Source organism: Patella vulgata, chromosome 1 (assembly GCF_932274485.2).
Source record: "Patella vulgata chromosome 1, xgPatVulg1.2, whole genome shotgun sequence".
NCBI classification, from domain to species: domain Eukaryota; kingdom Metazoa; phylum Mollusca; class Gastropoda; family Patellidae; genus Patella; species Patella vulgata.
This window is the reverse complement of record NC_065879.2, coordinates 12620793-12635108: the sequence shown is the minus strand read 5'-3', so window position 1 is coordinate 12635108 and position 14316 is coordinate 12620793. Positions and strand designations below refer to the sequence as shown.

At 35.3% G+C, this 14316-nt stretch overlaps 2 protein-coding genes across 2 annotated transcripts; one reads left to right on the top strand and one right to left on the bottom strand.

Annotated features, from left to right (window-relative positions):
* Positions 1-634: 634 nt before the first annotated feature.
* Positions 635-5246, bottom strand: LOC126808666 (protein FAM78B). The gene is made up of 3 exons (XM_050533589.2): positions 4719-5246; positions 3821-3934; positions 635-2313 (listed from the first exon to the last, which is right to left on the bottom strand). Exons 1-3 carry the CDS (start codon positions 4904-4906, stop codon positions 1737-1739), a joined length of 879 nt encoding a protein of 292 aa, XP_050389546.1. The 5' UTR covers positions 4907-5246; the 3' UTR covers positions 635-1736.
* Positions 5247-5284: 38 nt separating this feature from the next.
* On the top strand, positions 5285-9479 carry LOC126808670 (polyisoprenoid diphosphate/phosphate phosphohydrolase PLPP6). The gene is made up of 2 exons (XM_050533594.2): positions 5285-5808; positions 8690-9479. Exons 1-2 carry the CDS (start codon positions 5475-5477, stop codon positions 9070-9072), a joined length of 717 nt encoding a protein of 238 aa, XP_050389551.1. The 5' UTR covers positions 5285-5474; the 3' UTR covers positions 9073-9479.
* Positions 9480-14316: the final 4837 nt, after the last annotated feature.

Genomic DNA, 14316 nt, shown 5'->3' with positions numbered 1-14316 from the left:
TTCAAACTTGGGGTGTAGGTGTTTATTAGTCGAATTCTTTGATGAAGTTCGATGATGAGCATTTTGCCATTTTCTTCTTATTTTGGGATTGGGGCGGTAGACATCAATCTCGTTTTTTAAATCTGTTTTTTTTAAAACTTGCTGGGATTGTTCAGCTTATCTGAATAATGTAACCCGTTGAATTTTAAGTTATTTTCCTTGCCATGGCCACCTTTAGAATTCTGTAGAGTTTCAGAATCGTTAGATATTCTATTTTTAAAAACTTACTTAGATTGTCTGGTTGGTTTTTACCTTCCATTATACCTAACATCGTCGGTGAAGTGTCAAAAGGGTGTATCTCGGGAAATTAGTCAAATAAACTTTTTTTGCATTTTTAAAATCTCCCAGTTAATATGCACATTTCTGTCTAAGCTGTGTATCTCTACACCAATTAGAACTGTTCTGGGTATCATGTGTCCAAATGTTGTATCTTGATTTGTGGAAATTTTGAAATGCAAAAGGTTCTATTTCTTAATCTTTAGAAATTCTTAGATACACCCTTTTGACACTTCACGGACGATATGCTCTCTAAACATTCCATATCTGATTATTTGTCTCTTCTGACTATCTTCAGACAAAACTCAACACAAGGATTTCTGCCATCACGGCATCATTTGATTCTTTATTGGCATAATGATGAATAAATTATTTATTTATTTACAAAGATGGGTATATAAAATATAAAGTATAATCCCTGTACATCATGTATCGCTATAAAAATAAACATCTGGTAAAAAAATATAGAAAAGATCGTGGCTATTAAATTGGTAGTGTTATGAAAGACAAAATGTCGTGGATGGCTCATTGTAAAAATATCAATAACTTGTAAATATTAAAGCCACATCATGCCAGATCCTCATTTGATAAAAGATAAATATATAAAGGATTATAGTTATTAAATATGTAGTTTTATGAAAGACATTAAAGGAAAAATTTCATTATATACTTTTTTTAAAAAACAATATTAAGTTTACAAGATGTGAAATCAGAAGTACAAGATGTATTATTTTTATGATGGTAAAGAGGCCAATTCGAACAATTGGCCTCCCAAAAAATTATTGCTTGGGTTTATATATTAAAGGTAAAAAGACACTAAAAAAAACGTCTTTTCTGACCATTTTATGACATCTTCCAACCATCAGAATCCAATGGATTGTTCTTCTTGCTACTTGAGAATACTAACTAGAGTTGAATATTCTGAAACTGGAACTTTTTAACTTATATGCATGCACTTTAAAAGGCATGGTGATTTGGAAAAGCTTATTCATTCTGTTTTGTCAATGCATGTAATTGTCCAACCATAATTTGAAAGGACTAGTCAGAGAGTTTAAATTTTCAAAATATAGCAGCTAAAAGTTGAACACCCATATGGGGAACTCCCCAAATAACCTATTAAATTACCTTTAAAAAAAAATCAATTGACTAAAAAGTATATTTTTGGGGCATTTTACTCCTTTGTACTTATTTTATCCAAATTTTAAGTACCCTATTAAGATTAGCAACATAAGAACAAGATTTATCTTTTAAATCTTTCTGATTAACATCACAATCATTACCTTCAAGTCCTTTCTAAATGAGACCTGAGTTGCTTGACTTAGAACGTGTAGCATTATGTAGCATTAATTGCACCGATTTTGATAAAAAAATGTTTTACGAGTGAGTTTTTCTGTTGCAGTGATTTAATCACAGTTTTATTTCTATAATTTACTATCCACTTTCTTGGATTTATGCACTTCTTCCGAAGAAGACCACACTGGAGGTATAATACACAGAGCCTTGCCCTTCTTAGCTCTCCAAACTAACATCTGAGCACTGTTAGCATTTGGTGGAACTAACGCACAACGGGGAATAGCTATGTTCTTTTCTAATAGCACTGGTTGCCTTGGCTTAGGATCACTAACCAATTGAGCACGTTGTCCTAATGGTTTCATGGGGTCAACATCAATTTCTAATTGCATTCGCCATTGTAATGTTTGAAGAATAAATGACTTCATTGTTGTCATATTCCACGCGACGAGCCACACATAGAAACTCTGATCTCTAATAATGTGCGTTAAATTTGGATTGGCTTGATTGCGATTTGCTGGATTTCTCCATGTAACATGTGGATGGAAATTGTCATTCATGGTTATAGTTGCTGACTGTGCTACATCGGATGTTCCTTGAAAGATAACCGTTTCGTTCCGGGATCCGTACCATGGGTAATGTCGGCCATCGCAATCACTAATCATAATTTGTTTGCCACTTGTTAATTCTGGAAACTCCCAACTTGTACTGAAAAGAAATTTGTTTTAAAAAAACATAAGCTGTTATAAGCTAAATAATGAAGTTGATAGCACAAGATTTGTTGAAAAGTAAAATGAAATGAAATGAAATGGGGTTTAACGTCCTACTGTTTTGCTCCGAACTGGGCTAATGAAGACGGGCATACGCCATACAGTGTGCTATGAGGGTAATTTTGCCCGGACAGCGGCACTACGGCCTACTCTTATATCGAATTCCAACTGTCAAAGGATCTTTTACGTGCACGCCAATGTGTACACTGGACCTCGGTTTTTCGTCTCATCCGAATGACTAGACAGCTGTCCTTGTCAGGCCCTCCGTCCTGCATCACTGACAAGGGGGAACCACGCCGGAAAATGTTGAAAAGTAGGAGTAGGAAGTGGTATTTAAATTCCAAAGACTTTACATAAATGTTATATTGCAAAATAGAAAGCCAAACAAATTTGAAAATAATTCCTTCAAAGACCAAAAGTTGTTATGTGAGACTGTGAGGGAGGATATCTGACAATTCAAAAAAGTAATTGAATGTCACTTGATAAGAGAAAACAAGAACAATATAAATATGACTCCACATATCTAGTGACGTTTAATTATTTCGACGGAATTATGAATGAGCATATGTTATCACTCGTCACTTCAGTCAGTTATATAGAAGGATAACATGTATTTTACTTTTGCTTTTCATCAATTTGTTTCTTAAAATCTTCATAACACATCTATCGTAGCAATGATCTTTGTGTTAAAATTCTATTTCGAACGAGTTTATCTAGTTCTGCCACTTATGTGATAACGACTGACACTAATATTGTCCTTTAAATTTTAGAACATAATGATTATATACAAAGGCTAGACAAACTGCCTAAGCAGTTTTTTCATCTGAACCTTTTCACGTTTGCCCTTGTGTCAATCTGCTTCACAGTAATGCGATAGCCATATTTTTAACTATACAAGATGCCTGACCTCTAAGTGTGGCGTCACATCATATGGCATCGATAACATTGCTTTTTTGGGACATGGTAACACAAATTGGTCTGGGCAGAATTGCTGCATTTTACTCATTTTATGACTTAACGTAATTACATTATGTACCTATTTACACTCATTGAGTTAACTGGCGTGATTTTGAATCACCGGTTGTTCATGACAAGGAGTACTTAGTGTACTTATAACTGCATTATTTTTTTTTCTTAATAATTTAAAAAAATTGTTTTAGAATTTAAGAAAAAAGTTAATAATATCGAGAGATAATTAACTCGCTGTTAATCATTTTGCCCCGGTCACAGCCATTTACTCTGCAAATCAACTGAATGAAAGAATAGAATGCTTGCATGGTTTTATTTGTCACAAGATTTGTATTCAGTTTGGAAAGTTTCAGCCTATAATTCAGTTTTGCATTTTCATAAGAAATAACACAGTCTTCTCAGTTTAAAAAGAAAACTTTTTAGTGTGGAATATTTAACATAGAAGATATTTTAATTTCAGTACCAGGGTCACTTACAAGCCTTCATCTCCATAAGTATTATGGAAAGTCATATCTGTACAAGCTTGGATCCAACCAACTTTCCACATCTCCGCATCTTGCAGAGGTGATATTTCTACCGTTGCAGTAGCCCTTGAAAAATATGTTTAAAAAAATAAATATTACATTGACGGTACCTTAATAAAAGAATATAGCTTAGCTACCACACAAATTATGATTGATAATGATCCAAAAAAAAAAAAAAAAATGAACACATTTCAATTTTCTTGATTATGATTGGTCTATATTGAAAAGCATGCATTTTTAATATTTAGGCCTACTGGGTAGGACAAATCTTCACTGGGTATGGTTTTCTACATAGTTCTAGACATCAGTAAACACCATGATTATGAGTCATGATAAGCTTACCTGGTTGACTCAGGTTAAACAAAAGTATCAAACTAAGCTGTTCTGATGTTATATCGATTAATGACTGAGCAAGCTCTCTAAGAAGCGTATACAAATAAAAAAAAAATATTGCTTTCATTTTTCGCTTAGGCCTAACTTACTGTGTGAACAATGGACCATAACACAATAATATTTCAACTCTGGTATTATTATGTTCACGTGTAGGCCTAGACATAACATTTTCAAGGAAGAGGGTAGCCTAGACTTAATAATAATAGACCCACCCCATAAGAAAAAAAATTTGAAATGTCAGAATTAGATGGACAGTTTTAGTTTTATATTTGAACCAAATCAAAGGGGGTCTAGGCCTATTAAGTACCATTTTATAGGGTTATTCTTGACGGATTAACTAGGATTACGGTATGACTTTCTAAATTCTAGTCTGACCTGTTTGATTTTGAAATTGAAATTAGGCCTACGTCGACTCGATTTCGATAGCCTACCCCACGGGCCCACGACGGCTACAAACCTGAAATTTGGTGTTCTATATTTCAGAACTGCAGACGAACTTTCATCAACATGTGTTGGTTCATTATCAATTTTGGCCTCTAAATTTAGTATTTTTATCTTCCCATTCATACCCTTTGGTGACGAAGCTTTTACAACCGTTGTATTCCTGCTCGACGCGAGTCCCATCTTACCCACAGCCACATCCATTTGCCACCCAACAAGCCGTTTTGCAAATTTGGTGAATGCTGATAATTTTATCAGCTTAGTTTTCTTCAAAAATATAGATCTACTTCATTTAAAAAAATTAGATCAATTCAATAAATTATTTCCTTGTACACCATTGTCATTTTCACTACATAAAAAATCTTTTCAACAGCTGATTTTGCGTCGTCTGCTGTTGCCATGAACGCTTTTGTTGACAACGTAAAATACTCTCCAGTGGGTATGTTTATAGTTTTAAGTCACGGCGACACATTTATTACATATGAAACATGCTGCAACAGAGAACGTATTTTAATCAGTCGTTAACTGATTGCTTGTTCAGTATCTCGATATTATACATTATCGGGGAAAGTAATTTCAATTTCCATAAAAGTTTCCTTCATCCGGTTTTAGTTTCGAGGTTATACGTACCCACAATCCTTTGCGATACATTTCCGCTTGTCTCGTTGTAAATAAATAGACTCCGGACTCAGCTGATTGTGGGAAGAAAACTCTATTCATATTTAGGGAGGAAAATTGTGACTAGCTTTGGTTAGGTTTGATCAAACTAACAATGGCATCCGATACCACAAGACTGCGAACAAAAGAGGCTGGTACGACTGAAGAAAATACCTCTTCAAGTGAAAAAAGGTCAACTGGTAAAAGTAGAAATGAAGCCATCGTAGGCGAAGACGGGCTGTGGCAGTATCTCCATAAACTAGATGTGGAATACACAAAGGCATGGGGTGTCTGTGCAGCTAAAGAATCGAAATTAGGAGGCCTGAGACCGTTGATGAAATTATTGGAAATAAGTTGTCATGGTATTCCTTGGCTGGTTGCAAATGTTGTATTCTTTCTTTGTGTTCACAGAGAGCAAGATGTTGAACTTTTGGTGAACCTATTTTTTGGTAGGTTTTAGTTGTGTTATGTAATACAATGACAATAATACAGATAATATGTACTATTATTGTCATTGGTATTTTAAGAGAGAGAAGCGACTCAATGTTATGTCACAGGTTAACCGATACCTTTTTTTTTTTGACATGTTTTTTTTTTATGTGAAAAGACTGTAGTCTATAGTTTATAACAAAAAATTAGAGCTGGCCTGTGGCTCAGTGCATACAATATGTAAGATGCTATCTCACTAACCAGAAATTTCCCAGCATGGTTTCGCCTTTCATTGGTGCAGAGTGGAGGGTCTAGCAAGGAATGACACCCATTACACACCTTGGTGTGTACATGAATGTAAAAGAACTCTTAACACTGGAAATGCATTGCTCTCTGGAGTCTGGGCAAAGTTTCCCACATAGCACACGACTCTTAAAGAACAACATTCTGGAAGATTATAAATCCTAAATGTTTTATACATGTATGTAGTAATAAAATTGTAATTTTTAACTGGGAAATCAAGCTTTGTCAGGCCCAGTTTCTCAGTTACGTGTACCTGTCCTATTCTCCATAATATTATTAATTCATATCTGGCACAATGTCACATGCTAGTTCATTAGCAGTTTCTTGTATACAAGTAATATTATTAAATACTACAGGCCTGATTTCCGATTGGGCTTGAGTATTAGTTGCAACAAATACATCATGTGGTCACACTAAATACAAATCACTATTGAATTTTGATAAGCTTCACACACTAATAATAAAAACTGCTGTTGCCAAATTGAATATACCATATTAAATGATCCATTACAATTACATACACCTACAATACATGTAGATGTGAAGATATTAATTAGGTGATGATCAGAACTATTATCCTAGAATGTTATTGATTCAAAGCCAGACTTTCTCTTAAATGTAAACATTTTGCCAGCTGGTAAATTTTTACATAATAAATTTTTTTTTTACCACGGATTAGCAAGATATTTCTTTTAAAAAATCCTGAAAATTTTTAGCATTATCTCAATTTTTAACATAATTTTAATTGTTTTCACACTTAAAAATTATAAATCTAACTGTATTTATTGTGTTTGAGGTTAAATTCTTTGACATTTAATTTTATGGCAGTTACATGTAGCATTCTACTTTGAGAAGCTATCTCTGCCCTGAATGGCCACCATACATGTATCTAATAATTAATACCACAGTAAACTTCGCATAAGTCGAGTTACGCAAAGATCCGAGTTAGCTGAAGGCCTAGTTCAGCTCTGAACATAGGTCATATTATTGCCCTGTACGTTCAGGAACCGTTCTATTGAATCTGTGTCAAAATAAAATCGGTTCCCAGTCAATTGTACTGGGCAACTTTTTACTGCTAAACGGTCGAGTGTCAGTCTCTGTGATCGCCTGAACAATGTAAAGGAACATTTTAGTGAGAAAATAAGACCTTGCTTATCTCGCTAGAGTTAGTATGTGCAACACAACATGCTGTTAAAAATCCGTCCCCTTCTGCTAAACATTGAGGTCTAGATGTGGCTGTGGAGTGGGGTACGGATTTACGTGGCTTGGCCATATATAAGATGAAACGAAATTTAGGTAAGCTGGGGTGGAGAAAAATTAGAATCGTTGAAAAGCTGAGAAACTTCAGTCAATTATTGCTTTGCCTAGCCCAATAATTACAATCAAATTTTTTCAAAAATTCCAATTTCGTTTCGTCTTATATGGTCGAGTTGCGTAAATTTGTGCGCTGTCCTGTATTTGGATTTCAATGGTGTCAGCCGGCCGCATTTTTAACAGCATGTTGTGAACATACTGCCGATCTGACTTACATGTAGGCGAAGGAAAAAAGATGGAATTAGATCAGATGGACCGAACATTTTGATCTGAGTTAAGCAAAGATCTGACTTAGGAAATTCGACTTACGCGCATAAATTTAATAAGAAAAACGTGCAGGATCAAAGGGTCCAAATGATTTTATCCGAGTTCAGCGAAGATCCGACTTATACGAATCTGACTTATGCAAGGTTTACTGTTTTTGAAATGTGGTTCTACCCCATTTCACATCTGTCATACACATAAAGACTAAATAAGCCCTTTAAATGAAAGCAGAATAAATAAATACTTCTCAAAATACGCAAAGGATACAGTATTTAGTGTTTTCGAGCAAAATTTAAGTTTTAAAATGTCTGTCAACTAGCTTAGTATCGATTCTGAAGCCTAAATTTAGTATGGGCAGTTACATGTAGTTGACAAATATGACTGAAATGTCCTAAGTCTTGTTTACCAAGTCTGAAATGTCCTAAGTCTTGTTTACCAAGTCTGAAATGTCCTAAGTTTTGTTTACCAAGTCTCTTCTTTTGACTAGATGAGCATTTGACACCAAACTAAATGCATGTTATGTTCCATGACTGTGGTTGAATGGCCAAATAGGGGGGTGGAGGTTGGTTGGATGATCTGATTTGAGCGCTAGTTTAGATCATAAGGTCTGTCATTGTCATTGAGTCAAGTGGCGTGGTTTCGATTCCCCGCTTGTACGTGTCATGGAGTTAGTCTGTTCAACCTTGTGGGTTTTCTCTATGTCTGCCAATTTCCTCCAACAGCTAAAGAGACACCTATGCACAAGCGAATTATTGAAGTAAAATGTTAGTCCCGAAATTATTTCGTTAGTGTCCCATGGACATTAAAGCTACATTTGTAGATTTCTCTATCTGTCTCATTTCTGTAACAAAATTAGTTCAATATGTTAGGTATTGGCATCAACTTAATTTATTTAAATTTTAAAAATTGATTTGACATTGTGGATAACCAGATTAAATTGAAATAATCACAGAAAAAAAAAATCAAAATATGTTTATGTCCAATTATTAACAATTTTCTCTTTTTTTTTTTTTTTTGCAGCTTTGATATTTGACATTATTGTAGTGGCATCTCTGAAAATGTTGTTCCGACGACCACGCCCCCCTGCAAACCAAATGGACATGTTTGCTACTATTTCTGTGGATACGTATTCATTCCCATCTGGTCATGCCACACGGGCAGCCATGTTGGCTTTCTTCTTCAGTAATAAATATTTAACTCAGTGGAGTAGTATATTTGGGGTGATAACTTGGTCGGTTGTGGTCAGTATCTCCAGACTGTTGCTAGGACGACATCATACAAGTGATATAATAATAGGATATTTTACAGGATTTTTAGAATATGTGATTTATAATACAGTTTGGATCCCTAAAGAAAACTGCATATCATGGCTAGAATTGTATTTTGGTCATGTTCATTTGTGATGATTTAGTTTCGTATAAAATTAGATTTTTTTTTAAAGGTGCATTATGAAAGAATTAGATAAGGAGCTGGCCGTTCTTTCTTTAAAACAGCTTGAAAATGAAAAATTAATATATTGAAAATTTCGGTCAAATTTCTTTATTCTGTGCAAAGTTATACATCCGCGTATATAACTTTTGAAGCCAGAAAAAAGATCTGTAATAGGCAAATTTAGCTCTTACATAATGCATCTTTAATGTAGGCTGCCAGTTTAATTTTTAAATGTAGTTTATAGAGATCTGTGTTGTACATGTATGTTCGGCGTGGTGACCATAATTCCATTTTTTTTATAATGATCTCAAGGATGTGCTGGTATTCACTTGTTGAAATGGAAATAATAAAAATAAATTGAGATAATAGAGAAAAATTAGTAACCTATGGCTTTATTTTTGTGTGGATTTTTTGTTAATTTAATTTCATCCAGAGCAATTTTAAGTACACCAAGTATAATGTCATCTCAACCAATTGGGATTGTGACATAAAAAATCGAGATACATCAATCAATGCACAATTGCAGGGGCGGATCCAGAGGGGGGTTTTGGGGGGTCGACCCAACCTTCCCCTGCTCAGCTACATAAATGTTTTTGTAAATCAACACTTTTTATGAGAAAAGTTTCTCGGTTGTGTGCTTTATCCTTTATTGCCAGATGTGGGACAGGATGGGCACTCAGAGCACGAGATAATGATATAGACATTATGTGATATCACAATTAATGTTTTGCATCCATGAAATTGAATCACAATGTCATTGGGTCAATCCAAGTCCTGGGTTAAGGTGGTGTAGTGTCTAACACCAGTTAGATCAGTGTAGCACTGGTGTTAAAAAAATCTCAGTTCAAGTCGTTTATTACAACACTGGTGTAAAAGAGCAGGAGGCAAGAAGGGAATTTCTTTTACGGTTCTTAGATTTAAGGCTTAAAATGATTTTTTTTTATCCATATACAGCCAAAACGTAAGACAAAGAATATGTTGATCGCAGAGCTGCTAATTTACGAGAAATTTCAGGAAATTTCGATTGAATAATAATCAAATGAGACTACAAAAATTCAAAATAGGTCCTAGCTAGAAGCGGTTAGTTTCCCCCCAATTACCTTTCTTTTTGGTGGGTTTTTTTAGTTGGCCAGCTCATGCAAAGAGTTGAATGCTTTGAACAGAACACAAAAACAAAGTGTAACATTTAAAAATAACACTATAGTTTTATATTTTTTTTCCCCACCAGTATTAACACTGGCATTAAACTAGTTTAGACACTGGTGTAAACACTGGTGCTAAATCGAGAGGCTCAGGTTAAGGCACTAAAAAGAACACCAGTTATACACCACTAGAACACAACCTTAACACAGGCGTAACCCGGGACTTGAATTGACCCATTGTATTAATTCATAATAAAAATTGACGTCAAACGAGGTGTTTAATTTCTCTGTTTAAAAAACTCAATGTGTATGTATATACGACAAAATAACGATATAGACCATGCGGGGGGGGGGGGGGATACATTGTCTCAGGAACCTGGCAAACCCCCTCCTGCAAAAATTCCTGAATTGTCCAAGGAACAAGTTGGCCAAGTTTCAGCGTACTTGAATTTGCAAAGCCATCAAATATTTTTGAAAATTGTCACTCCCAAGAAGAGCAAGACGAGTTACGTTTGGAACTCAATTCTTGGTAAAAAAATCAGTGAAATATTCCCTCATATTGTTAGAACATGTAATAATACAATATTATTAGAAGCGAAATCAAAGAAACCATTCACCAACATTCAGTGGCGGCTGGTGGCGCCGGTGGTAGAAGGGGCAGTTGGGGCAAAGTCCAAGGTTAAGGGGAGGGGGGTGAGCACGATCTCCAACTAGGGGTATGGGTGGGGGGGGTGCCTTCCCCAGAAATTTTTGAAAAATTGACTGCCGGAAACGCAGCCTGGGCAACGTTCGGTTATCGTGATTTCTTGACTATGGTCGAACTAACTGAATCTGAATTTCATTTAGTCCGGACCATAGCCCGAAAATACTGAACCATGCTATTGTTGCATTGTCGGAGTAGTTCCAAGATGGCGGTGTCGATGAAACGAAAGTGTAGAATATGTAGAAAGAATCTATTTTTGTTAAGTATCTGATTTCAAGAAAGCTTGAATGAATTTTAAATGGTTGCTACTTCTATGAGCAGATATTTTTTGTCTCGTATGTTATGTCTGAATCTATGTAAGTCTAAAAATTACGCATTATTTCAATATTTGCTTTGCAAAAAGTAACGTCAAGTTACAAGGAATTTTGTCACCTCTAAAATTAATTTGAGTCGCGCAAATTTAACTTCATGAAAGTATTATTTGTTTATTAAACTATGTAACACAGCGATTCATTATCCTCCATGGAGAGATGTATAGACCTTCCTTGGGGTTAAAGGGTTTTTTCAGGGTTATGCTCGTGGTCTAAAGCAGAGTATAATGACATCACCATGTCCCTGGGGGCAGCCATCTTTGAACAGACGATGGTCCGGACCATTCGCGTTCGATTTCTAGTTCCGACCACTAGTCGTGAAAAAAGTATAACCGAAGGTCGCCCTGGTAGTATGACGGAGATAAATAGATCTGACCAGATACCGCCTGTCGCCTGACCACTAGTTAACCTGAACAGAGTGGAGGGAGAGTCAAACGAACGGACTTCCCCTCCCCCCCCCCCCGGGTGCCAAAGAGTAGCAAGACCTTACAGAAATTTTTTTAAAAATACATGTAGACAGGCGGAAATGCAGTCTGACAGTATTCAGTCACCGATTGTCGGGCAAACTAATATAAGAGCAGAGCAGATTTATGGAGCTAAATCTCTAACTCTATATTGTCCATAATATTCAAAGTTAAAAGGCACGGGTCGGAATTCAAGATTGGTTCATTTCAGTCAATATTGATGTTGTTATAGACAACAAGAATGGCTGCGCAATCACTTTCAGTGCAAATGATCTCATTTGACCTTTGACTTCGAATATCTCGAAAACGCCCCAACGGCTGACTGATTACCACTCGGTATCGTATTCTACGCAAAATTTTATTATAGAAAAGTTGGGTCTGGTTTTGTGTCCATTTGATGGACACCCCTCTGTACTATTATCTAGCTGTGAAATTATGAGATTCTAATATGAACATTTTGAAATCAGTACACGGGTCGTGTACTCTATGGTTTCGGGTGCCATTTGAAATGGACAAAAACAAATACATCCTACAAGACAACGCGGAAGTAATTAGTAATGGTTAATTTAAAAACAACAAAATAATAACTAAAGAAGCGGTTGTCATGCAAGATAGGCCCACATTTTGCAAGAGATGGATGGAGAACAAGCTAAAAACAAAATGCCATTTTTTCAATTTTTGTACAACCAGTGGTTATAATCCAGGAAGTTACAGTCCAATATGGACGAATATCGGAAGGAACCAAGATCTTTTGGATATAGTCATATATTTTAAGTTTCATCAAGATTGGATAAAAATTATGACTTCTAGAGGGTCCACAACCTTGGAATTATATAGTTCTACACTATTTGTGTACAATTCGAACTAAACCTTCATTGGGGTGTAACAGTGATATATATATAAATGGTTTTTAAAATTGAATACAAATTGTGACTTCTAGAGGGTCTACAAGCTAAAAACGTGATTTCTCCGACAATCAGGGGCCATAATCCAGGAAGTTGCTTTCCGATATGTGCGATTATCGAACGGAACCGAGATGTTTGTGATATATATATAAATTTAAAGTTTTCATCAAAATTGTGATCTCTAGTGGGTCCATTAGTGGGTCCATAACCTTGATATACCATACGAGATATTTCGTACAATCAGGAACCATAATTCAGGGTGTTACGTTCCCATGTGCGGCAATATCAAAAGGAACCAAGATCTTTGGGTTATAAACATACATACACATATAAACTAGGGTTTTTTTTATACGCCCACATGGAAATGTCGTATATTGTCTTCGCCCCCGTCTGTCCATCCGTCGAGCGACCCGTCTGTCGTCCACAGTTACTTTTGAATACTCTACAGACTACAATTATCATCAGATTGTTTTGAAATTGATATAATATGTTGTTTATATCAGTGAGATGAAAAAGTCTATTTAATTTCAATAATTTATTCTGGAGTGATGGCCCTTGTTTCACTTGATTGCACCATGTGAACTCTCTAGCGTAAAAAGTTATCATCCGATCTGTATGAAATTTTGTTACATCATTTAAATTAGCGAAACGAAGAAGCCTATTGAATTTAGGCCGTTTCTGTTAATTCCGTCTAGAATTATGGTCCTTTCACTTTGTTTTATCTTGTGAATGCTAGTTAATATCCGATCTGCATGAAATTTATATGCATCATTTGAATTAAAATAATTTCCGTTAATTTTTTTCTGGAATTATGGCCCTTGTTTCACTTTATTGCACCTTGTGAATGCTCTAACGACAAAGATTATAATCCTATCATAATTGAAATGTATGTGCATCGTTTAATTTAGTGAAACGAAGAATCCTATTGATTTTCAGCATTGTCCGTTTATTACGTCTAGAGTTATGACCCCTGTTTCATTAGTAGTAACATTCCAATATCACCAGCTTATGGAATGTATATGTTTCACCTAGTTCGATAATTAGTAAATATAACATTTCTTTTTCGGCTATTATTCTAGATATATTTAACTGACGCGTATACTATCGCCCTGATTATGTCTACTACATCGTTAACACTGTTCATCACGGGAATTTTGCATACGGATAGTCCATTGGCCAATCAAGCTATTTTACCGAGATTTTGTCTAATGGTTTGGATGCAGCTATGGCGAGTGTGGCGCCAGGCAGGGTAAGCTTACTCTTCCGGACACCTGTTACCACTGTTTGTCGTATATTTTGTACACGGTGAACAGTCCATTTGCTGATTACACTATTTTGCTTATACCGTTTTTTAGGACTTCGAATTTTGTCTAATTGTTTGGATTGTTCGTACTTGGTTTTATTTTATTTTTACTTTATTGAACCTTTTGAACGCTCGAGTGACGAAAGTTATCATCTTATCTGTATGCAATTCATATGCATCATTTAAATTAGTGAAACAATGAATCCTATTGAATTTCAGCAATTTCCAATAATTTCTTTTGCTTTACTTTGTTGAACAACGTGAATGCTCGAACGACAAGTCATTATCCGATCAATATGAAATTTATATGCATTATTTAAATTAGTAA